Source organism: Sylvia atricapilla, chromosome 6, assembly GCF_009819655.1.
Source record: "Sylvia atricapilla isolate bSylAtr1 chromosome 6, bSylAtr1.pri, whole genome shotgun sequence".
Classification (NCBI taxonomy): domain Eukaryota; kingdom Metazoa; phylum Chordata; class Aves; order Passeriformes; family Sylviidae; genus Sylvia; species Sylvia atricapilla.
The window spans coordinates 57,916,181-57,942,753 of NC_089145.1; the positions used below are offsets into that span (position 1 = coordinate 57,916,181).

Below are 26,573 nucleotides of genomic sequence, written 5' to 3' on the forward strand. Positions count from 1 at the left end.
GGTGAAATAGTCTGTAAACAAATTTTGTAATAAAATCTTATTTATTTGACTGCAGGAAATGCTGGGGCTTACAAAAGTAGCTGTTGCGCAAGTCGGTCGGGGTCCTCAAGTGCAACAGCCACCACCTTCTAATAGGTAATCTGCTTTAAACATCTTAAAACATGTAGCTTGACTCCACTGATGTACTGGAAAACCTAGGTTTTGTGACCATTAAACAGTAAACTGACAGGCAAACTTCTTGGTCAGGCATAAATTTACTAGTAGACTGTTCTTACCTACGGTTTGTATTGGGAAGAATTGACTCAATGGGTAATAGTAATATTATCTGAATGATTCTTGGAAGTGCTCTGAGGGGCATGTTACAGATACATAAATAATGATGTTTCTGTTGATTGGTGTTCTGGAAAGTGTTAATAGAAGCTTTAGTGGCGCCCTTATGTGGATATCCAGTTGTGCCTTCCCTTTCTCTCCCTCTTCTATTCCTCTTCCCTCCCCTTTGGTCTCTCATTTGGAAATTGCAGGCTGGTGTTTGATTTTCCTGTGTATTTCACTGTGACATAGAAGAAATTTATGAAATGATTGAAAGACAGTTTTGCTATCTTTGCCCTTCAAAAATTAGCTGCATATGTCGACTGCTTGTAGCAGCATGAAAGAGATCTTACCATGTTTTCTCCTGATCTTTGATTGCCACTGAAGTAGGGAAATGTGTTTATTTTTGAAATTTGTAGGTCATCACCTGCTTTGTTCTTTTGACTAGGTAGAGTTCTTTCTGGATATAGTGGTGGTATGTCTAAGTCTGCAAGTTTCAGTTTTGCAAGCACTTTGCTGAACTTCTTAAACTGAGTGTGTATGTAGTAATTCCAAACAGCTTTATTTTGATGAAGCAGAGACACTGATCTGAAATCAGACTAGAATCTAGAATTTGACATATTAAATATATATCTAATATATTGCTAGTGAGCAATTGATAAAATTTTTATATAATAATTTCAATCTAAACTACTTCCATGTATTTGTTTCCAGATTTTTGCAGCCAGTGCAGAAGATTGATATGAATCTTACTGATCTTTTGGGTGAACTGCAGCGGGATCCTTGGCCTGTTCCTCAAGGAAAACGGCCCTTACGTTCCTCTGGAGTGGCCCTGTCTATAGCTGTTGGACTCCTGGAGGTAAAAGCTTTAAATACAGCTGTGCTAAATGGAGATCATTTTCTTGCAGAAAAGCTGCCACAATCAATATGTAAACTCCTTACTAATAGTTCATGTGCATTAGATTTATAGGATGATTCTGATGTATATCATCCCTCAACATGCATTGAATTTCATAGATGTTTACATATTCTAGAAAAAGCAAAGTTGACACTTTGAATTACTGGCAGATTTAACTCCTGCGAGTGAAAAAATGCAATTATTGTTACAATCCTATCAGTGGGATAAATACCCACATACCTATTTCTTTTGTTCAGCTTGTGGCAAACCCCAGTAGCTTTAATTGTCTTTTGTTTCCTGCAGTGCACTTTCCCTAACACTGGTGCACGCATCATGATGTTCATTGGAGGACCAGCCACACAGGGACCTGGCATGGTTGTAGGGGATGAATTGAAGTTGCCTATAAGATCATGGCATGACATCGAAAAAGACAATGCAAAATATGTTAAAAAGGGTACTAAGGTAAGTGATGATCATGGGATTTCATGCATACTCTCAGTAAGTAAGCATTTAAATTCCTGGGCACTGTAAAATGCTGTTAGTAATAGGTGTATAAAGCGGTGAGAATTGTGTGGTTTTGTTTACTTGGCTCTGAATAGGGGTATGTCTCAAGAATTTCTTTAGAAACTCCAGTATATTGAGTTGGGACTTGTCTAGCTCACATTGAAGTTCTTTGGAGTGTTCCTCTGATGTAATTCAGAAAAAAAAATTATGTGACCAAGTATCTAGTGTTGTAACACTGGTGCTTCTAAGACAGGTGCTCAGAACTGTCTCAGTAGTTGGGGAAGGATTAGGCTGTAGAATTTAGTCATATCTAATTTAATTTAAAATGTGTATTTGGGTTGGTGAACTGCATCCAAAACCTGCTGAATTCATCTTGACTGATTATAATGGGAGGTTAAACAATTAGCTCACTTGCAGGCACCTCTCATTGTAGACACTTGAGATTAGAATAGTAAATTCAGTTCTGTGCTGGATCTAGTACTAAATACAAAGTTTAAAAGGAAGAATATCAAACTAATTTCCTAGTTTAAATAGCAACCACTGTTCTCTTTAGTGGGAGTCAGGCTCTCAGCTGATCAGAAAAAAACCCTCAAAGTGTTGAAGCTTTCAGTCTCATTAATTTAGGAAAAATATGGGTTTTTTATGAATAAGATCTGATAATGTTTTAGAAAAATTTTGTGAGCTTAGGATTTAATGTGAAGACGAGTTGTAAATTGCTATGAACTGTATTTTGTTCTTGGATTTAGCATTTTGAAGCCCTGGCTAATCGAGCTGCAACAAATGGTCATGTTATTGACATATATGCATGTGCATTGGATCAGACTGGTCTTCTGGAGATGAAGTGTTGTCCAAACTACACTGGGTATGTGTCTATTTGCTTTTTAGTAGTATATGAAGATGCAGTTTAAAGTTGTTTAACAGGAAGCACTTGCAAAGAATGTTGAGGTATTAAAAAAAAAAAAAAAAAGCATAAACACACTGATAAACTGTGATGGTTACATTTGTACTAGAATTTTGGAATATCTTGGCCTCTGGCAGATTTGTCACCACAATTTTGGGTTTCAGCAGAAGTGTGTTTGCTGTTTTCTTTTAATGTGATCTTTTTGAGGCTTGAATAACATGGATGTCTTTTAAACAGATAATTTATCAGATACAGTGTTTCTGTTTTTCCATGTGTATCTGTGTAAGTGGCAGGTTTCAGTAAAGATGAGGACCTGTCCTTATTTTTCTTCAGAAACAAGACCCTGGTGGTACAAAACCCTCTGTTATTCTTTCTGTCCTGTTTATGCCATTCTTTTATATATTGTTTATAGCTTTAGCTAGTGGTTTAGATGACTATCAGGTACAGCTCCTGAGTTTCATGCCAGCTTGGCCATGCTAATCACTGCTTCTCTTCAGAGCTGTGTGTATAGCCTTAGCTTGGGAGCTTTCAGTGTTCACTTGATGTTTAAATTTGATTTTTACCTGTATATTTGACACCTATTCCTTTTCTGCATCCAACTCAAGTTTTTGTTTATACTGTTCTGCTCTTTCTGTCTGCTCCTGTGACTCACCCTATTTCTGTAACCTTAATGTATAGTCTGTTTATTTCTCCTACAGCTCTTATGTTTTGGTTGCATACTGCATGCAGGGAGGAAATTCTGATTCTATCGATATCTATTTTTTTCTATTTTTCAGTATCCACCTGGAAATTTGTTTGAGGTGTAATATTTGACCTGTTGACATATTTTACTAAAAGGTTTCAATTAACATTTTTTGATGACTGAAAATAATATCTCCCAGTACTATTTTCTAAAGGCAGGATATGATATTTCATGACAAGTGGCAACTGTTGCAGTTACATACACAGAATGTTGCTAAGCGTAAAAAGAAATCATGTTTCTTGAGCATAGATTTAATAAATCTATGAAATAGTGAATGAACTACACAAAATAGTATAGTTTGGAATAATAAAAATTAGAAGTAAGCTGATTGTGTGGGACAGGATCTTGAGATGACTTTAGTGTTGAAAGTCCAGTATAGTATTTAACCAGTGAAAGATTCTGTTACATAATATATTGACCTTAAGATGCATAGGGCAAGAAGCTCACTTAAAACTTAAATCCTTAACATTGTAGCAAAACACTAATTTAACATTAGTCTATTTTAAGAAGGTAAAAATATGTTCACTAAAGTGAATTGCCTTTAGTTTTAGTCTTTAATAAAAACGAAATGTGTAAATAATCTATTTTAACTCATGGGTTTTGCTTGTTTTTGTTGTTGTCTAGAGGCTACATGGTAATGGGAGACTCTTTCAATACATCGTTATTCAAACAAACTTTTCAGAGAGTATTCACTAAAGACATGCAAGGACAATTTAAAATGGGATTTGGTGGCACATTAGAAATAAAGGTAAGCATACAAAAATTCAGTCTAATAGTGAAACAATGGAATGGGATGGCCAGGAACTGTGGAATTTTTGCACTTTTAAGGAAGTTTTAGGAACATGCTAAACAGATATATTAGGTTTGGCCTGTACATAGTCCTGGCTATCTTTCTGCAGTTCTGGGGTTCTGCAAATGTGATTTATGTATAATGGTAGTTCCTTCTCACCTTGTATTCAGTGGCTGATTATAGAGAGACTAAAGCAAAATAAATGTTACCATTAGAAACTCAAAATGCTGTGACCTTAGATTTTGGTATCAGTGGTTTCTTGGTTTTAGGTAGGTCAGTTTCTCTGTGTAGTCCAGGACAAATTTTGTTTCAGTTTCCATCCTTATCAGAATCCATTCTGGCATTTTAACAATGTTGATTTTTGCCTCCATCATTGTGAGGAGCTTAGAGCTGAATATGCTGTGGGTTCAGGCACTGCCTTCCTTGATGTTTCTTGAAAAATAATACAATCCCATATAGTAGAAGTATGTGAGACTATTTTCATTTTTGGTAAAATTCTGTTTAATTTTTTACTAATAGGAGAAATAGGATTTTTTACTAATAGGAGTTGAACCCACTTTTTTTTCATATACATATTCATGTGAATTTTTTTGAAAGATCCTGGAAAATGTAAAAAGGGAGCCCTAGTTCTAGAGGGATGTACAGATCACTTCAAAGAGGAAAGTGGCATTGGAAGAATGAAAATAACTGGAACCTACTTTTAGCTAAATATGTTTGAAACATAGAGTATAAATTCCTTATCAGGTGTGTAGGCTTATCTTGCTAGTCTTCAGTTTTACTCTTACCTTTTTGAGTATTTTAATCCTTTCATTAGAAAGGAAATATTACCCCATATACTTTATAGGTGCCTTTGTTTCTAAATCAAGCAGCTTTTCTCCACGTTTTAATTTCTGTTCATGCTGTTAATATATACTAATTGAGATAGCAAACAAACATAATTAAGTGTAAAAACTGAGCATGTGAAAAGTGTATGAATCAAGCGTTATTATAGCATTTCTTAAAGGTGTCAGTAATGTCATAGGCCTTGAGATTTTAGTTATCTAACAATTAAATGAGACTGAGTCATTTAGCATTGCATGTTAATGTATGTTTTTATTTGGAATTGAAGACGTCAAGAGAAGTAAAGATTTCTGGAGCAATTGGACCCTGTGTCTCTCTCAACTCTAAGGGACCTTGTGTCTCAGAAAATGTAAGTAAACTTTGCTGAAAATGAAAGTATTGCCTACCAATGGAAAAACAGGATTTAAGATTTCTGGATTTGAAGAGAGGCTGAAACTTCTGTAAATGGAACAAAGTTTTTACCAATTTTAAATTAAATACATGGAAGCTCACATTCATCACTAGGTCAGATTCAATTGCATTAGACCTTGCAGATCCCTTGTTACTTGTTTAGATTAGTCTACTTGTTTAGATTTGGTTGCTTTAAAACAATTATATGAAACTTATATGATGATGTAGCAGAAACCATGTAGAAAGTGAATTAGCATGCTTTGTTGTTAAAATCAGAGCTGTGTCCTTTTATCCAAAGTGAACCATAAAAATAATTATTTTAGAAGGAATTGACAGAATAGGAGGATGCCACACTTTGGAAACATCCCTTTTATCTGAACTCTGTCTTTCCATTTCTATAGCTGTTTTACCAAATTCACAGTTAATTAATTGATTGAAAAATTCAGCTATTGTAGGCTCCTGAAATAATACTTTAAAATTATATTAGACTTAAATAATCTTATTTTCTTAGCAGATAATATTATTAACTTTTTTTTTGCCAATAAAAAGCAATTCCTGCAAATGACCAAAATGTCTTAAATTTGAGAAGTCCCACTTTTGTTCCTAACAATCTGCATAATAGAGGACTTCCCACTATGAAAATGCTGACAAATGGCCTGCTTTAATCAAGCACTTTTATTGCTTAAATTTTCCTTTTATTTATGATTGCATCTATGTGAGTATAAAAATTTCAGTATAACCAGCATTGTTTTTCTTGGTGACCTGGTACAAATTTTTCTAGTTTCATTGCCTGAAGGGATTGCATGTATTAAAATAAAAGTTAAAAACGCCCCAAATAAATTAAAGGTACATCTCCTTATTTAAACTGCATATCTATTTCATAGGAGGTAATAGAAAGTTCACTTGTGAGATCATCCATTGCTTTGCAGCTATATCATGATTAATTTATACTCCAAACCCCTTTGTGTTGAAATTCTCTGAATTAAAATTTGAATATGAATAAAATGAGAGTACATACAGCTCATTTCAGTGGTAACTGGACAATTCCTCTAGCCATAGTGCTTTCCAGTGAGTACAGGCACAGTGACAATATTGCCAGCATAGTTTTCCTTAAATGTTTTGTTTGGTTTCACTGTGTCCATTATGGATGATGGATTACTTCTGTTGATTTTGCTGGATATTCATGTTGCTTTGATGCCAAAAAGGAATTGTCAGTTGAAATACATTGCTATCTGTGTATAGTTACCTTGTTAGTGACTAGAGACTGTGTAGCTAAATAAAATAAAGTGTGTAAGCTATTAAAGTTTTACTGCTCTACCTTAGAAGAATCATTCCACTTGCATGTGCTTTTTGCCTCTGCTTAAGCAAAGTCTGGTACTTTTTCCTGTTTCTGACTTGCTTTTTCATTCTTTTTCTAATGCCAGCTCCTGATCTTTCTAATGTATTAATTATTTAAAACAACCTCTTTTTTTTTATTATTGTTATTGCTACATCCAACACTGCAGTTGCTTTGCAGGGATGTTTATATGAGAAGGTGACAGAGTGAGCAGGGAGAAAGCTTGTGAGAGTAATTGCAAACAGTTACCTGTAATGGCTAGGTGCTGTATTTCTCAAACCAGGAAATACTTCTGCTTTATAAAAGTATTACAAAATCTTTCTGCAGGAGATTGGAACTGGAGGCACTTGTCAATGGAAAATTTGTGGTCTTAATCCTACTACAACACTTGCACTGTACTTTGAAGTGGTAAACCAGGTAATAAATATTTGGCTACTTGTCTACTAAACACAGTAATCTTACTTTATATGACTGTTGAAGCTTGTATTTTTGTGTGATTCACCCAAGCACAGTAGCAGGGGAATAGTAACATCATAAAAATGATGTTGCCATTTTGTGTTGTCAAAGTTTGGAGTTGGACACTAACTGCTTAATGATGGGGTAATCTTCTTGTGTGTGATAATGAGCACTAAAGAATTCTACAGATTTTGATTAGAATTCATAATCTCTAACTCCAATTTTTTCTTCCAGTGTGTTACTTACTGGATGTATTTTAATTGCATTACATGAAAATGCTGTAATCTGTATATTTAAAATTGCTTCTTAGTATTTCTCTGATGTTTTAGTTACAAGGTAATTACTACATAGTGTTACATTTTTGTTTATTGCAAAAAAAAAGTATTTGTGCAAAGACTGATTTTATTGAAATGCATGGAGGGCAAGTAGTCTGATTTCCTGTTTCCCTGAGGGGCTACTAAACCAGAGGATGAAAATATAAGGAGCAAGTGTGGTACTCACTCTCATACCATATCTTATTCCAAAAAGCAGCTCAAGAACTGACTGTAGTTTCTATATATTTAGTGTGCTGTATTTCATATTTTGTTATCTGTGCAAAGGTTTGGAAACTTGAACTTAACTTAGCCAGGTTTTGATTTTACTTCTTGCATATTTATGATGGGCTCATTTTATTAGTAGCTCTAAAACAGGCCTAATTATTGTGTGTAATAGTTAATTTCAACTCTCCTTCTCTTTTGAATTACTTATACAGGGTGTAAACCTGTATTTTGACTGGGCAGTGTTTTGAAATGTCAGTTTACACCTGGATTCCAGTCTCTGTTTTGATGGCGCTGTTGGAGATCCATTGATCAACATTTTAGACTAGTATCAGTTTCCTTATCCTGTAATTCCAGTGAATCATACAGTATTCAAATAAAATGTGGTGAAACCAGGAATTGTAAAGTCCCTTGGAAAGTGTTGTCTCTGTAAGGGCAATAGAGGACTTCTCTAAGTGTAAGGACTTCTCCTTACACCTCTAAGTGTAAGGAGAGAGCATTGGTTGCTTTAAGGATAGCTGGTGAAGCCAGCAACTGCTTCTAACATTCCGTAACAATCTCAAAGTTGATATATGTATTTAGTAAAGTCACATAACAAAAGCACCAGACAATGCATTATATGTAACTTGCGCTGCCTATTGCAAAGAATGTTATGATTTTCTCGTAATTAGTTATTTTTTGTTAGTTATTTTCAAATTGTACTTTAAAATCTTGAGATTCTCTTTAATTTATTTTCCTTCTATACTTAGCACAATGCTCCCATTCCTCAAGGAGGACGTGGTGCAATCCAGTTTGTGACTCAGTACCAGCATTCCAGTGGACAGAGACGTATCAGAGTGACCACAGTTGCCAGAAAGTATGTTTTACTTGTCTTGAATAATTTTTGAGAAGTCAGGGTGTGTGTGTGTATATATATATATATATATATATGCCCTTTACTTTGTAGATTCTGTAAGCAGTCTTGTTTGAGACAGTTTCCTCTCTTGTTCTGTGGACTATTTTTTCTCTGAGAGGTTTTCTCTGAGTGGCTACATAATGTTATTATAGGAGTGCTCTGAAGAAAGCCAAGTGATTTTAGTGATTTTAGTCAAAGGGGAAGCTCTGAGTGAAATTCTGTGGCGTAAACTGAGGGTATGTTTGGAGTTAGGTAATGGCAAAAATCACTTCATAACTTAGCTTGAGAATGCTAACTAGAGTTCAGAGGGATTTAAATACCTGGTATTCCATGTGTAACCTTTACCTGCAGCTTCCTTGATTCAAAATACTTTACAATTTTAGGAAATTACATTTAATATTTTGAAAACATTTTTCAGTGACATTTATTTACTCTAAGCTGAAGATAATCATTGCTTGGTTAATTCGATGGAAAATGCACTATATTGGAAAAAGCATTGCCCTAACTGTTGAGAAGACTGTGTTGTTCACTTAATTAGTTGCATTAGTAGAATCCTGGTGACTGATGAAAGGTCTAATTAATAGTTTATTAATCTAAATTAAATTAAAAAGAACTGGCCAAGTGCACAAGAAAAATTCTTATGCGGGAATGTGTGATTAGATTTGTGGATGGTGTTTTCTGTAACAGCCTTTCATCATTAATTTAAAAAGAAAGTTCTAGCTGTTCTATTAGTGATATTATATTTTATTTCACTGGTTGCATGGCATCTGTACAAATACAGAACATTTCTAGTTAAAGAATGGTTGACTGGGAGGCTGCTCATTCAATCTACCCAGTAGATTTTTGAAGCTTCAGCATGAGTTTGTTGAACTGCTAACTGTTAAGCTTTCTTTGCCTTAATTTTGAAGGGATATTTTGAGGTTGGATTTTTTTTTTTCCCTTTCACTGTGATGCAAATCTTTTATATTTTTTATTTTGCAGCTGGGCAGATGCACAGACCCAGATTCAAAACATTGCTGCATCTTTTGACCAGGAAGCTGCTGCAATTCTTATGGCTAGATTGGCAGTGTACAGGGCAGAGACAGAGGAGGGCCCTGATGTGCTGAGGTGGCTGGACAGACAACTTATTCGACTGGTAAAATGAGCTCTATTCAAAGAGTCAGATGGGTTTTTAGTTTGTAGACACATAAGTGACTACTGTTCAGTGATAGTTAATTTTAAAATAAAAGCAGAAAGTGAACCGAATGCTAAATTTCCACATAAGCTTATACAGAATTAACCAATATTTTCTATTTGAAATTTAAAAAAGAGCAGGTGCATTTTCAGTTGATTTATTGATGTTTCCTCATTAAGAGAAATTTTAGCATGTGATAAGCAGAAATCAAAGTTTTCTCTACTTTTTGCTGTCTATACTGATATTGTAAATATTTTTAGCAAAAAAAAGGAGGCAAAATACCTAGAAACTGTATGGGTGGGTTTTTTTATTTTTTTCAGAAGTTCAGTTTTCCATTTGGTTTTATTTTAATGTATTTATTTTTTTATTTTTAAGTAATTAGTTATTAATAATTTAATTTTAAACAATGTCTTCTGGGCTGTTTAATCATCTAAATCTGCACAGTGATTTTAGAGGGGAAAACAACCAACACACAAAGTTCTTTAAGCCTCATATACAAGAAAATCACTGCTTGTTAAAAAGAGAACTTGTGTCAGTGTTTTTGCTAGGTTTCTGTTTACAAAGTTGCAAGCACCACAAGTCATGTGCCTGTTAAAACCAAGCTTACAGTAATGACATGACCATGCAAGTATATTTCTTAATATAGGTTTTCTTTCTCATTTATTCCAGTGTCAGAAATTTGGAGAATATCACAAGGATGATCCAAGCTCTTTCAGATTTTCAGAAACATTTTCACTGTATCCACAGGTGAGTTTGTCTATAGGGGTAGAAGAGAATGCTCAGTGAGTGCTCAAGAAAGAGTCCTTGTAGCACAGAGTACAATAAGGCATATCAGGATGAGCAGATCCCCTGCTCCCAGCTTCTCTCTGGCATGTGACATTAGGAAAATTACTTCTGTTGCCTGTGCTGCTGTGTCCCCTTTTGTCCTCTGCCCCTACAGTTAAATGTCTGACTATGTATATTTTTTATTTCTCCTACAATGAAATCCTTATCTCACCTGAATTTGTAATTAATATAATGACACTTTTTAGAGGGCTGTTCTAATGAAGAAATGCAGAAAACAGAAAAAAATTAGTGGGTTTGCTTTATTGTTTCTCTCCCATATGATTTATGATACTGATGAGAAAAGAGACACTTCTCTGTGAAGTCAACTTCACCTTGACTGTATTCAACTTGGAATAGTTTCTTTGCTAATAATCCATTCTGATAAATTTCTCCCTTGTGACACCTCCAGATATTTCACTTTTGCACTCCTCATACAGTTCCATGATATTTTTGTTTCAGTTACCTACTAATCTGTCTGTAGGTATTAAGTTGTGTAGAGATTGAATCAGTATGTGGAGAACTAGTTTCAGCAATGAAAGCATATGCTTTTGCTAGGAAAGTTTGACTTTGCTGTGGTTAAGGTTCCTCTTTCTGTTCACATGCTCTAACTTAGTTGTAGAACAGCAACCTCCCTCATAGGAACAGTAGAATTTACAGTAAAGGAAGGATTTCAAAGCTGTTTTTTAGGTTTACCCATTCTGATACCTCTCTTACTGTCATGGGAGTGTGTAAAAACTGGCAAAGGTGCATGTACAAATTCAAAATATTAAAGGAGTTGGAATTCAGTTTTCTTGTGGCACTGGTCTCGTGTAGTTTGTGGAAAATACTTTCTCCTCGTACAGCTATCCTTTTTATCTGTCAAAGTTCAAAACAGTGGTTCTTGTTTTGCAGTTCATGTTTCACTTGAGAAGATCTCCTTTCTTACAAGTTTTTAACAACAGTCCAGATGAGAGCTCCTACTATCGTCATCATTTCATGCGTCAAGACCTAACCCAGTCACTTATCATGGTTCAGCCAATTCTTTATGCCTACTCTTTCAATGGACCTCCAGAGGTAAAATAACTCCATAGTGGGTTAAAAGGGGCTTTGTTGAGAAAGAGGTGACTGCTGTCTTCACTGTTACATGTTATGAAATGTATTGGTTTAAAATTCATTGTATGAGGAAGAATATTAATTTAATTTAAAGCAGCTGTGAGCAAGGCATATCTCAGAATTCTGATGTAGCAGTCTTGAGGACCCAAGTCACTTTGTAAAGAGGTTATGCTTTAAACTTAAAGATGGTGTACTTTTTTTGTTAGTTCATGAGAGCTTTTTTTGGTTTTGTGGAGCAGGAATGTAAACATAAGCAAAAATGGTTTTATTTAAAAATGTACTTTCACTGTTGCCTGAAAGAAGAGTGGAGGTTTTTTATTAAATGTACAAAATTTGCTCTATTTTACTGCCTTAACCCAAAGCTTCTAATTTTAATATGGTTCCCATTATGTGTAGATTTAATACACAACCTTCCAGCTGACCTTGTCATGGCACATTCTGTATAAACCTAAAATAAAAAGCTGGTCTTCAAGAAGCTTCTGAAAGATGTGTCAGACACTTCTTTGTGTCAGCAGATAACATAAGTAGTCTGCTACATAAAAGCGAGTGAGGCAGTGAAAACAAACATAGCAGTCAAGGATCTTGGCAGGTTGGATTTTTAACTTTTTTAGGATTTTTTTTTAGACTATTCATGAGGATATTAAAAAACCACTTTCAGAAGTAGAATTTAAATTAAAGTAATAAGCTGGTTTGTGAAAAGTAGCTTGCAAGTGTAGTATCACTCTCCATGTATGAAAACCAAGTAGTTCCACTGGTGATAGAAGGATAAATATGATGAAACAGGAGCTGATGTTTCAGTGTAGAATGAATAATATTTTTTTCTCGATTCTTGGAATAGTTAATATTTTTGTTATCTCTAGTAATACTGATTCAGTTAAATCATACAGCACTGATACAGTGTCACTACCCTTAAAAAGTTGACTTAAAACCTTAAATATTACATTAGATTTTGTAAATCATGAGTATTTACTATATACAGTATTGGGAAATATACATGCACAGTAATAATATGCTGGAAGAACAAGACTAAAAACAACCCCCAAACGACCCACAAACCCCAAATCTTACACTTGAATAACTGCTGAATCCTTATGCATTGAAATACAGTTCAAATTAATGGCGTTGTATGGGTAAATACAGAGGTACAATAAATACTAGTAAAGTGCATAATAATGAAAGGGGTTTCAGCTCTTGAATACATTTTTTATTACTTCCATGGAGTTTTAGATATAGAATCAGGCAGGATAACTTCAGAATGAAATTATGTGGGTTGCAGATGTGTAACATGAAGAGGAGCAAATACAGAGCTTTAGTAAGTGATTGAAAAAGTTCCTAAGATTCAGGAACTGATTAAAACATCTGGCAATAACGTCTGATTGCTCAATTCTTCATCAGCTGATATTTTTTAAATTTATTTTACATCTCTAGCCTGTTCTTCTGGATAGCAGCAGCATTTTACCAGATCGCATTCTCCTTATGGACACTTTTTTCCAAATCCTTATTTATCATGGAGAGGTAAGAGTTGTCATTTCTTACATAAATAAATACTCTTTTTCTGTAAGAGTGCTACATTATGGAAATCACTGTATTTTTTTAGATCAATATTTTTCCTAGACAGTGTTATATCCTGCCTCCCCCTCCCTCCAACTTTTCACTAATTTATTTTAGACCTTTAAATTGGTTCTTCAGGGATAGGTAGTCAGAGCACCAAGTTTTGTAGTTACCTTTTGTCTGTACTGTCCTGGAGGAATGGAACTGCTCCTGGCAATTTGGTAGATAGACATTTCTTAGTAATAAAATTAAAGTGCTTGTGACTTGATACTGCTCTGCCTCCCTGGAGGAACTGGAGCTGCTGCTTTTTACTACTTTGCAACTGTAAATGGTTCATAGCTGAGAATTTGAAAAATACTCTTCTGGATCATGTCCTTGTAGCTGCACTGATAAAAATATTTACTAAACTTCAACACTTCTTAAGTAGTAGAATGTTACCTCATTTTTTTAAGGTTCTATCAGTAAGCAGCAGTGATGGATTGCTCCCTGAGGGAGGGGAACAGGGAGCTGAGCATCACTGTAAGGCAGACAGGGTCTTGTCACTGAGGACCTGTCCCCACTGTACCTGAGTAAGGCAAGCAGAACAGTTGTGGGCAGTATCCAGACTCAGCCTTCAGTCCAGATCACCAGACAGGCTGATGGGGATGAGGCAGGTCCAAGTTCTGGCCGTGAAGTCAAGTCCCTGAGCAGGGGTCCAGATCAGTAGGGTCCCTCCAGATCTTTCCTAACAACTGCTTGTATCAGTGAGCTGACCTTGAGCAGCCAGTTTCACTCCTACAGGGTGGGGAGGTTGTGCTACAGACTCTGAAAGATAGCAGTAAAAATACTTCTTATTTCTACTATACATAGAGATACATGCATATTAGAGAAGTGTAAATAAAATCTTTGACCTCCTCCAAACAGAGTATTTGGTGTGCAAAAGATGGCAAAAAAAGAGGAAATCCAAATGGACCACAAATTGTTATGAGTTCAAAAAAAAGCCATCTAGTAGCATGTTACTTGCACATCTTGGCTTTTAAAGATTAGCTTGCATTCTATAGGGCAGAAAGGGATGAGTGATACAAAAGAGGCCAACATTGGCACATTCTCCTCTGAAAAGAGCTGTGTATCCTTTAAGAAAGTTTGGTGAATCAGTTCTAAACTTCTTTCTTTCCCCTGTCCCCAGACCATAGCACAGTGGCGTAAGTCAGGGTACCAAGATATGCCAGAGTATGAGAATTTCCACCACTTGCTACAAGCTCCAGTAGATGATGCCCAAGAAATTCTCCATTCCAGATTTCCAATGCCCAGATACATTGATACAGAACATGGAGGAAGCCAGGTATGGTGAAGTGTATATTACATAATTTTGGAAATGATGTGTTAGTAATGCTATGAGATATTTTTGGTAGTAAACGTGCATTTTTCTGCTAAAATACACATAAATTGCAAATCACTGTTTTGAATCTTAAAGCTTCTACAGAGCAGGATATTTAAAAGTAGCTTTCCCCATAATTTATGAATGCTGTTAGTTATTATTTCAATCATACTCACTTGGACTCTCAGATTCTTATGTAAGGTGCATAGGGCAGAAAAAACAGTACTTACCTGGTCTCTGAACTAATACCAGAATTATTATTTGTGTTATCTTTTTAAGACTTACTAATTAATCTCTTGTTGATACTCACATTTGCTTTGCTACTGCTTGACAAAGACAAAAGCTTGCTTTCAGCTGCTTTAGAAAGTCGTTAACAGTTCTTCATTATAGCTGTGGAATCAGCCAGTGGTTTTATTTACAGAGGTGCTGTTTGCAGTGTTTGTATCTCCAGATAATAGAAATGACATATTTCATACATATGCAACTTTTTTCTGAGTGCAGGAAAATTCTGTTTGAGAAGATCAATTTATTGTCTCTGTTTTATTTTTTTAAAGGCTCGTTTCCTGCTTTCAAAAGTAAATCCCTCTCAGACTCATAACAATATGTATGCATGGGGACAGGTGAGTATCAATCTGCTGAGGAAGCTTGTACACATGATTTTCTTTCCCCCCCCTATTTCAGAAGGCAAGTGACATATTATGTACATAAAATGTGAAGTTTTTGAAACACAAAAAGAAATGCAGTTTTGGTCTGATGAGACCAAAAGTTAAGAAAAATGGGCTTTATTTCTTCAGACAGAAATATCTGGTTTACTATTTTAACCTTCTGTTAGGGTGCTTTCATGTCTAGCCTACTTTCTTGGACAGTGTTGTCTTAAGACTATGGGTTTGATGTTTGCCTGACTGAGCCCCTCCAAGGACTGTCACTGAAACAGTTTTGCAAAGTGAAAAGAAGATATTTTATTGAGGCAACAGGTAAAAAGTTTTGGAATAGTAACTGATAAGCACACTTACTGCCTTAGTACTAAATATTCTAAGATTAGACAATGATTGGTTAGACTAAGTTTACTATTTACAATTCATTATGCTTAACTTCACTAGTTATTAAGTTTAGTTTCATTCTGCTAAGTAGCAGAGCTGCAGATCTTACTAAAGGGTGTTCCTGCTCTGGAGGGAGAGAGGGGCAGACCCATCAGCCTGTCTGAAAGGTAGAATCGTATTCTTGTCCACCCCACAGTGGACTTAAAATACCGATTTTATACCTACTGTAGTCAAATAGGATTTGATTCCCTGTTGCTGCTATGGAAGATGTAAGAAAGGCAGCCACTTTATGATTTTCTTTTTGTTGGGTGTGTTTTTTCATATCTCAGTGAGTGACAGTGAGGGCTTGGGCAGCTTTGGTCAGGCTGAGCTGTCTTGTGGATGAAAATGTGCGTATCTTGCTCAAGGGCAGAACAGAACTGTAGCATTTCAGTGTTGCTTCTTCCACCTGGCTGAGCCATTAGTAAGGCTGCTTGATCTTCACCTGGTGGCCTTCAAGATAACAATACAAGGCTGCAGCATGTTGCAGCCTTGTATTGTTATCTTCTTGTCCACCTGTATCACAGAGCCTTAGGTCTCATCCCTATAAACACCTTAAAAATACTGGAAGTGAGAGTGCTTTCCACACATAAAGTCTAAGGGACTGTTTTGCAATAGAGGAAATAAGTTTTGGAGGTAGTTATAAAGAAGAACTGGAAAATACATCAGTGTCAGTGTACTGAGGTTTTTTAGAATTTCTGTGGGCTGGTTGATCAGCCCTAAAGAAGTCTTGTCTTTAGGGAGGAAGTTATGTTCAGCAGTTAAACATTCTGTATATAGCTTGTATTCTTGAATGTTGCATCTCTGCTCCATGTTCTCCTTCCACATTCAGCTTCTATAGTAAGTCCTAGTGCAGTGTTATCTTCTCATGCAAATGTAATGGCATCAGACATTTGAAACTACATATTAACTGTGCTCTTTGAGTATTTTGCTAAATGGTGTACAGTGTTGAAGTCATGAGTGAGAAAGCTCTGTAGCAATTTTATGGCAGTCACTTTGTCAAGTAAGTTTTATCAGGCTGCATTTTCATAAGGATGAATTGGTTCTAGTGAAGCTTCTGGCAAGTGAACAGCACTGAGGTCCTGAGTGAAAATACTTGAAAATTCTTTACTGAGTCAGGTCCAGCACAATTTGAACACAAATCCCAAATTCTTTTGCTTCCAAAGTTGGTAATGTAACCAGCAGTTTGTTAGTGTTTCTCTTCATCATGTTTCCCCTCAACATACACAGAAATGCTGTAGTTTGGAAGGTCTTAATTTTAATTTAAGCATTACCTAGAATTTTTTTAAGTTTCCATATTTTCAGCAGTCTAGGACAACTGTTTTCTGTTTGTTTAATTAATAAGCAAAAGAAACAGTATTCCGAATACAAATACAAAAAAATTCTTTAACTGATCTGGAAGATGATTTTTCATGCTGAAACGAGTGAGTGATACATCTTGCTGTCCCTTTTAATGCTGAAAAGAATTCAGTTCTAACATAAGAACTGAAGAAAACGTAAGAAAGGGTAGCATAAGAAATGGTGTATTAACTTCCCCAGGGTCACTGCAATGTGTGTGCTCAAGATAATCTGCTCTTGTATTTGCAGGTTTTATGTGAAAAAAGTTAAATCAAGTTCTAATTATGAAATGAGAAATGTTATGTCTGGGAGAAATGTAAAACTGATTTGCATCTTGCTGCTTTTTTTTCTCATGACCTTCCTGGATTGTTTAATATTTTATTTTGTGCGCAACTAGAAGTCCACATTGACCTGAAGAGGGCACTCATACACCGCTGAAAATATGTTTCAGGAGCTGATGAATTGCCTAGTTTGGTTTTTAATATTCTGAGTAAAGATGTAAAGATTTTCTTTAAACTTTAGCAGGCAGGTGCCTTAATAGTATAGAAAGCATTTTCAGAAGATAATTATAAGCTTCTTGTGCACGTCTATTATGTGGTTGGTGTTTGAAGATGCAATTGGAATTTTCAAGAAGGACCTGCTGATTGACAGCTGCTGAACATGAGCCAGTGTGTGCCCAGGTGGCCAAGAAGGCCAATGGCACTTTGGCTTGGATCAAAATGTTGTGTCCAGCAGGACCAGGGAAGAGATTGTCCTCCTGCACTCAGCACTAGTGAGGCCACACCTTGGAATTCTGTGTACAGAACAGAACAGTGGAGCCCCTCACTGCAGGGAGGACACTGATGTGCTGGAGTGTGTCCAGGAAAGGGAAATGGAGCTGGTGAGGGCTCTGGAGGACCAGTCCTGTGAGGAGCTGGGTGTGTTTAGTTTGGAGAAGAGGAGGTTTAAAGGAGACCTTGTCACTCTCCACGACTACCTGAAGGGAGCCAGGTAGGTGTTGGTCTCTTCTCACAGGTGACAAGCAATAGGAAAAGAAAAAATGGCCTCAAGATACCAGAGGACATTTAGATTGGATATTAGGAAAAATTTCTTCATAGGAAGGGTTGTCAAGCATTGGAATGGGCTGCCCAGAGAAGTGTGAGTCCCTGTCCCTGGAGGTATTTAAGAGATGTGGCACTTGGGGACATGGTTTAGCAGCAGGTTTGGCAGTGCTGGGTTAATGGTTGGACTCAATAACCTTAGAGATCTTTTCTACCTAAATGATTCTATGATTCTTAAGTAAAAGAGCTCGGACAGCATCTGACAGGCTTGGAAGTAGAGCATCCTTTAATCTCATCTTGCTGCCATCAGATGATAGGTAATTTAGTGTGTCTTCCCTGAGAGTGGCTGTGTGTTGTAGTGATCCAAGAAATCTTGCTGCACTTGGATTTGTCTCTTCATCATTAACTGATAACTGTTTCTGGCCAGTTCTCAGAAAACAGCACCAGTTCTGACCATCCTCATTAAGACTTTTTATGTCTGTGTTTTGGAAGACTTTACAAGAGTTACAACAGCTCTGGTTTTATTTGGAAATCTGGATGCTTAGTACCTTTGAAAAGGTTGAATTGTTGAGATGTACAGAAATTCTTCCTATATCTGTAAATGAAAACAGCGGTAGGCTGGTCTCAAAAGACTTAAGGGAGTTCCTGAGTAATATTTGCAGAGTTGCAAATGCTGGTTTATTTTGGCTGTAAATTTGTTTAAAAATAGTAATAAAAACATGACCGTTTTGAATTTCTTGGATTTGTGAAATTGCAAGAATCCACCCAAAACGTTTTTTTCAGTTCTTTTGTGATCTGATTGCTCATGACCTTCAGATGCTTTTGGTCTTTCTCTGAGGTGGTACAGTGCCACAGGAGTGACTAAGTCCACCTCTCTTTGGGAAGGCCAGATGACCTTCACTTGGTGTCACATCAGACCCTTAGGGGGTTTGTTTCCTCCTTTCACCATTTTGATATGTCTGAGCTTCACTGACAGATACTGATTTGTTGTTTGCATTGTTTACATATTACCGTTTCTCTCCTTTTTGCTCTGCTGAGGTAGGAATTATGCAGGAACTATGCCATGGAAATTTTATTTATGTTTAAGAGTTTGTAAGTTAATATTTGGCAGCTGTCAAAAACTCTTGAGTTTTGTATGGCTGATGTAAAGGTTTTGTATGTATTAATATGGAAGAGAATGTGGTTGTGGTTTATGCTTGAATTCATGTATGAAAATTTATGTAAATGTACAGTCTGCTGAATTTCTTTGTCAGAGAATTTCAGCAATGATACTTCTAAGATCTTGCTAAATTTATAACATGTTTATTCAATGGAACATATTGTGTCTTAAAAATGCTTTTTCTTCACAACGTGTATAATCAGTTCTCCTTTTTTCCCTTTTTTCATAGGAGTCTGGAGCACCCATCCTTACTGATGATGTCAGCTTACAAGTATTTATGGATCATCTGAAGAAACTCGCTGTCTCTAGTGCTGCCTGAAATTCTGCAGTGCATTGAAGGCACAGGCAAAATGCAGCCATATTTCAGTTTTTTTCCTTCTTTACCCTTTTCCATGTCTCACTTGACAGAATGCTCTGATATGCACAAGCTGCCTGACTAGATGTAAAGCAGTGTTGTTTTCAAAGAAAAGCTTTGTTATCAGCAAATGTTTTAATGTGAACTGCAGTTTGTAAAAATTACAGGTAGTAGATTAAGTTAAAAGCAAGGAAAAGGAACAGTCATTTTGATTACTGTGATACTATAATTACTTTGAGATCATTTGCAAGAACTTTGGATTGTGATTTTAATTTCTTGTTTAAATGGTTGGGGCCTATTATGCTCTGCAGTACAAATGCCCATTGAACAATAAAGGAAATCTTTGGTGATGTCTGGCTTTCCAGACTGCCATGTGATTACTTTTGTTCACTCAATTTGACCCTGAAGAGAGCAAAGCAACAAAAAAAAGCATATAAGAATAGTATTAACTCAGTCTTTTGATTTTATGCAGAGATATTACCGTTTATGAATTGTTTATTTTAGAGGTATTTAATTTCAAGTATTTCTTCCCATTTACCCTATTGGATTATTTGAGAACAAAGTTTTTCTTTATTTCAACATAAGGAATTTGAACTAAAAACATAAATCTGCTGTTGCACAAAATTGAAATTCACATGTATTTTGACCAAAGTATCTGTTATCAAACACAATAACAGGTGAATATGCTCAAAAGTTAACACTTTCAGCTTGAGCTAAGAAGAAATCCTACACTACCAAAACAAAGAGAACAGCCTTGATTTTTATCTTGGTGAGTATAGTTAAAAATAAAATTGATCTTTTTTAATTTTGCCTTATGATGTTATTACACTAATGCATGGCACTTCACATCTGCTTTTTGTTTCTGCATCCTTTTTGTTATGAATTCAACAGACTATAGTTCTTTTTGAAACAGTATTACATAGAATATGATGTAATTAATTTGATAATTAGTTCACACTTGATTTTTTTGGAGGTGGATAAATTAGCAGGGTTTCCCGTTTACTTGTTGAAGTTTACACATAAAACAGATGTTTACATAGGTGATACAACATTTTGACAAGCAAAGATGTGAAGTGTGGTAGTAGGCAATAAAAAAATGTGCCAAGCCTAAAGAAATAGAGAGTTCATAGGAAATTCGGTTGTTTGTTGGTGTAATAAACATGAAGGTGGCTTTTCTGTTTTCTGTAAATTCTTAAAAACTTGATAAAATCAGTTACTCTCCATTTCTTTGATCTAAATGAGATAAGCTCCTTTTGCCTCAGTACAAATAAAATACATGTTTTTCTCTCACTTTTTGTATTTATTGTGCTGGTTTCTGTCAGTTCTTGAAATAAAGTGTGGAAATAAAAATAGTAGTGATAAAATTTAGAACAACTTCACTTTTTTTGTTCATGTAATAATTGGTATCAAACTAATTTAACTTCCAGAGGTACTGAATGGTTTATGCTAGTGGCAGTTTAGGAAATGATAATTCAGTAGCCTTTTGACTTTCTTTTATTTTAGCTAATAAACAGCTTAAATTTTTTTGTAACACTAAATATGGCCAGTTTATTTGATAGTTAGGAACTGTTTGTTTAATAAATCAATTCATCACCAAGTCATAATAATGAAATTTTTTTGTGCTTTCCTTCCTATCATTTAACCAGCTTTCACCTATTAATAGTTTTTTTAAAAGCCAGTTTCTTAGCAACATTAGCTTTAACATTGTCAAAGATTTTTTGGAAATCCATACATGCCTGATGCATCACCTTTTTCCTCCTGCTTGTTCACCTCTTCCAAAGACTCTGTGAGACAGGATTTTCCTTCCTAAGAAGCATGCAGATTCTTTCCAAAAGGTCAGTATCTATCCACGGGCTCATAAACCTTACTGCAAACTCTACAATTTTTCCAGGGATTGAGATCAAGCTCATCAGTCTGTAACTTGTGGGATTCCCTCAACAACCCTTGTTGTGGATAACAGTGACATGGGCAGTGTTGTAAAGTGGCATCTGGCACAGTGACTGTCTGTAAAGTGTTCACTGGCACGTCTGCCCTTCCATGTGTCACTTCTTTTAGAACTCCTTAGTGAAGGCCATCCAGTCCCAGTAACCTGTAACATCTCATTCATCTACTAGATCTAATACCTCTTGCACATTGGCATAGGTCAGGTGGGCAACAGTAGGGGAAGGAAGCCATTTGTTCACTGAGAATTGATCAACGTTTAAAATCACATGTTTGTAGGGTAGTGCTATGGGAGAAGGTGGTTTAAAAAAATAAATTGATACAATTTGAAGTCCTTGCTAGTGTCTATATTACTGGGTTTCTTGGTGAAGGGTTTCTACCAATCTGCAATATCCATGACACTCAAAGTTGATCTGTGTATGATTGCTTTGAACGTTTGATTTTGGCTGGAAACAGATTGGAAATCAGAGGAAGAGTTGGTCAAGTGTTTTTGAAAAAAAGACTTGGAAGCGATAACCACCTGCAGATCAAGGGATAAAACAGTTGCTGACTGTTCTGTTAAGGACTGGCAAGTTAAAGACTGAAAATTATCCATGGTAAGTCAGAGGTGGGGGAACAAGTAGCCAGGTACTGCTTTCTTCACATTGTTAGGCAGGCTGTAGGTTTTAGAACAGTCTGTTCTTGATCTGAAGTTCCTCATTGGACATATATAAAACTGAAACATTGCCATGTGGGAAATACATTTGTCTCAGAGAGCAGCATGGGAGATTCTGAAGTTAGAGTTTTGCCAGGATCATAAAATCAAATGGAGCTCACAGCAATATAACAACTGTTCTTTGATGTTCTTTTGTCTGGTGTTATATAGAAAACCACATTGTGATTGACAGTGCTTACATAGTGCCTGGTCTATAAGGTGCTTAGTTCTACCCTGCTGCCTTTTTCTCTGCACACCTTTACAGGCTGTGCATGCTGCACAACCTTCTAAATTTTTCTTCTCTTTCTAGTGCCTTAAGTCCTAAACTTGAGTCCATTTATTTTATATATATGTGCCATTCATGTGTTTAGATCAGCCCAAAATGCAAAGCTCCTATTGTCAGTGTCTTAAAGATCAGGTAAAAGTTTTCTGGACCTTGTAAGTGTGAGAGTTATCCTTCACTCAGGAGGAGAAATGATGGTTAATTATTTTGAAACAAGCCATTTAGAGCAGTAGAAGGCATCATCTAAAATGTGATAATTTAATATGTACAAAACCTTTAAACTCTGAAGTATTTCTGACTGGACCTAAAACTAGAATCATTGCCATCCACACAGATATTTAAGTATGCTGGAAAGAAAGTCAGAACATCCTTGACAGTGCTCTTTCACTAGCAAGACATCAAGCCTCAGCTGTTTGGTTTCTTGCTGACTCTGGGCTGTTATGATAAATGCCCTTGGCTGCTCCTGCTTCACAGGACTGGGGCTTTCTCAGTCAGTGTGTTAAGAACCTTTGGAAATACTTGACAGTAACTTAACCAGCTGTTACAATACAGCTTCAGGATTATTTTTTTTTTTTTGAGTCTAGGATTGGGTTTTTTAGCTACTCTCAGTTTCATATTTCATAGCTTTTTTAATACCAACTGTTAATAATTTGCTTTTCTATTCCTGGGGAAAACGTACTGGATTGTTAACTGTAGCCTGTCTTCTCGTGCTTGGACAGGATAACTCCCAGGTTTAGACACAGAGTTAACAAGCTCAACCAAAAGTTGAATATAAATTGCTTAAAGGCCTGTGGATTTGCCTAGAAATAAAAATACTGTCAAATTCCTAGAACTTCACATCTTGGAGTGTGACTCTGTGACATCAATGAGCGGTCCTATGGCTGCCATCAATGTTAGGAAAATCGTATTTCTCAATATTCCCTCTTTTCCTTGGTTAAATAGAATAGCTGGTGAACAGTGATGAGAAGCCAATCCTATTCAGCCAAATCTGAGGCAAATTACTGTATTACCTCCTGTCAGATTGTGAAGCACAATAGAATTGAGCTCAGTTTAGCTTTTGGCATTTTGTGTTCATATAGAAGTTAAATGTTACATGAAAGCCAACAAGCTGAACAGAACAGATGGAAAAACTAATGAAGCTGTTGCTCTGCTCTGAATTTAATCTAAAATCTTGTTTAAAATAGCAGATTGTTCCTAATAGCATAAGCTTTTGTTTGAAGGAAGAACTGTGATGCTAAAAGATAAACAATTAAATCGATATCCATAAATTGATTTTAGAAAAAATTAAGCAAAATAATCCCTACATACTTTAATAAGGGAGGCTGTCCCCAATTCCTACAGTGTCCATTTTGTGTGTCTTTCCATCCTTTTCTATGACTGCCTGGAGGTATCCAGCTGTGTGGTACACTTGCCATGAAGTGAGGTAAGACTTTGCTTGCTGGCTAATGTGTGTAGAGCAAGCAGTAGGATGTTCTTTGGCTTTCTTGGGGGGAGATATGTATGTTATGTCATGATCTGCAGTCAGCTTAAGGCATTGGAACTGTGCACATTTACAGAATGTTTCTCTGGGTAGAGAATGGCCAAAGACCAATATACCAATATACCTTACTAGAAAAAGAACCTGTGTCTCACCAAGTCCAGGCATGGCAGCCCTGTCATAGTCTCTCTTCCTGAATGCAGGGAACAGACAACCACTCGAGGGATTTTCCACTTTCAAAGCATGTGTATAAATTATGTGATCAAGATAACTTTAAACATAATGGGTTATTGAAGTGGTCATGGTTATTGAAGTGGGGTCAAGATAAAATTGAGGCAGCCTCTGATCTACCTGAACATTCACTTCCTCCTGAGTTAGAACTTGCCTCTTTATGGTTACAAATCTTTCAACCTCAGGAGATGTGCCAGTGACTCATGTACCAGAGTTCATAGTCAATAGATAGCATATGGAACTGCATTGCTTTTATAGGGTTATTAGTAACATTTAGCAAGGGAGCATATCCATGTGTGAAAAATTGAAGCTAGGCAGAGAGCCAGAAAAGCTTAGGTGGCACTAGATTGGTATGAAGTAGTCCTTGCATTTAATAAGTACCAAAGAAGAGGATTTTATGGTTTTAGCTTTCATCTGTGAGTTCCTTTTCAGCTGCATACCACGAGCTGATGTGGATTTTGCTGTTTTCTGTAGCAGCACAGGCATGTTTGAGTTTCGGCTCTAAATTGTTGTGACCATTTTAAGGACCTATCCTATGTGATCTGAAGCAAGTGCTTCCATGGGAGACATTGTTTTTTTCTTTTTTTATTATATTTCTTCCTGCTAGATATGTCAGCATAACAGGGTTGCTTGAATTACTGAGACATGAACAGTTTAAACTGAGCTATCCTAATCTGCAGACATGTCACACTTGGCTAATGAAGTAGTTTTATAAGGAGTTTATGGCACTGCTGGTCTTTATTCATCCTTGAGTGTACTTTTGTTAGCCCTGCTTTTTAAAAGGACTTGAATTTTTTCTAGAAAACTCACAGAAAGTTTATAGGTGGGCAAAATACTACTAGCTGTGTTTTTCTGACATGCTGTGAAACAGCCAAAAGAGCAGTGAACAACCCTCAAATCTTTTCTTGCTACCACATTTGGCTATCTGGACAGAAACCCAGCTGCTGACAAACTTGTTTGTCCAAGAGCAGGTGTGAGATGAACTGCAAAGGGAGCTACTAACAACTGGCCAAGCTGGCTCTCAAGGGCCAAGGTGGAGCTATTGATGAGGCTCATGGTTTCAGACAATGTTGCCAGGCCAGTTAGGATCAAAATGTGACCCTCCCATATAAGCTGCTGTCATGTTTGCTTCCACTCAAGGTTTATACACTGCACTGTGGGGGAAAATGGCCCAGGTATGGTGTGAGCAGTGCTTGAGCATGAGGAGATATAATTCTCATTTCAGACATACTTCTACTCACCTGCTAGAGGAGGAGGTAAATGGAGATGACACCCTTTGAAAGATGGCATTGAACTAAACAGTGGAGCTCTTCTCTGTTTCCGGCCCTGTAAAAACAGAAAATGAGAAAGCTAATTTACTGCAGATCTGAAGAATGTATATTTTGTCATTCAGAAATTGAGGGTTTTATCACAGTCCCCTTGAAGTTAAAACCATTTGCAGAACATCCAGCATTTTCTCACTGGAGTGCAGATGGGTCTGAAAAGAGAGATTGCAAACAGCTAAGTCCCCACAGCCATACTTGCATAATAGAGACTTTGCTCAGGCAGGTCTGTTTTGCTGTTTCCTCTGTGAACGAGATGTCAGCCACAAAAGATATTTTAACATCTATCGAACAACTAACTTTTCTCACAAAAATGTAAGACAAAATTTGCTCTGTGATATGGCAGAAAACACAGCTAAGATTGAAAGCATGTGGCAGTGTCTGGGATTCTCTGGAATAGCAAAGAATTTTAAGTCAAGTGCCCAGGTAACCAAAAAAGTTAGCTATGTGAAATACCTTGGAGTTCCCTGCCAATCTAACCAGTGCTATGTTCCAGTCAGGAAGATAATTTAATGTGAAATGCTAGCAAGACACTCTGGAGCTTTCATTTGATTATGAGCACCAGTTTGGCATCCTAGAGCAAGCAGTTGTTAGTGGTTGTTTCCAAGGAAGGCAAAAAGGCCCCAGAAGCACAGCTGTGCCTTGAATGGGTGGTGGAGCAGACTACTGCAGCCCTTGCAGAATAGGTTCTACAGTATGTTCATGGAAAAAAGATCTTTATTTAATTCTGTTTTCTGATCTTTTGACCCATCAAAAGCAAATTGAGCCAAGTACACTGTGATTGCTATTTTTGTAATTTGGCTGACTACAATAAAGTAGATAGTTATGCTGAAATTCTAGTGCATAAATATTCCTTTCCTTTGTGAATACCTGAAACTGATTAACTTTGTACTTATGAGATGTGTTAGTCACATGTTGACAGGATACTTTTGATCGCAGATGATCACAAGTACAAACTGATGGCTGCAGATTTCAGATCGAAGTGATTAAGTGAGTTACTAGCCTCATGTCCTCTTTCTGGCTAAGGGATATGAAAGAATTTTCCTTGAGAAAGAGGG

General features: G+C 36.4%; 1 protein-coding gene across 1 annotated transcript in view; it reads left to right on the forward strand.

Moving 5' to 3' along the window:
* The window catches only part of SEC23A (SEC23 homolog A, COPII coat complex component), a 28,718-nt gene extending 7,861 nt beyond the window's left edge, over positions 1–20,857 (forward strand). The window contains exons 6-20 of the mRNA XM_066322076.1: positions 56–135; positions 1,024–1,168; positions 1,511–1,669; positions 2,458–2,573; positions 3,979–4,102; positions 5,253–5,333; positions 7,038–7,127; positions 8,452–8,558; positions 9,579–9,732; positions 10,441–10,518; positions 11,488–11,649; positions 13,117–13,203; positions 14,405–14,560; positions 15,151–15,216; positions 19,442–20,857. Of these exons, the coding sequence (XP_066178173.1) occupies positions 56–135; positions 1,024–1,168; positions 1,511–1,669; positions 2,458–2,573; positions 3,979–4,102; positions 5,253–5,333; positions 7,038–7,127; positions 8,452–8,558; positions 9,579–9,732; positions 10,441–10,518; positions 11,488–11,649; positions 13,117–13,203; positions 14,405–14,560; positions 15,151–15,216; positions 19,442–19,531 (1,695 nt within the window). The 3' untranslated portion in view covers positions 19,532–20,857. The remainder of the gene's footprint in view (positions 1–55; positions 136–1,023; positions 1,169–1,510; positions 1,670–2,457; positions 2,574–3,978; positions 4,103–5,252; positions 5,334–7,037; positions 7,128–8,451; positions 8,559–9,578; positions 9,733–10,440; positions 10,519–11,487; positions 11,650–13,116; positions 13,204–14,404; positions 14,561–15,150; positions 15,217–19,441) is intronic.
* The last annotated feature ends 5,716 nt before the right edge of the window (positions 20,858–26,573 follow it).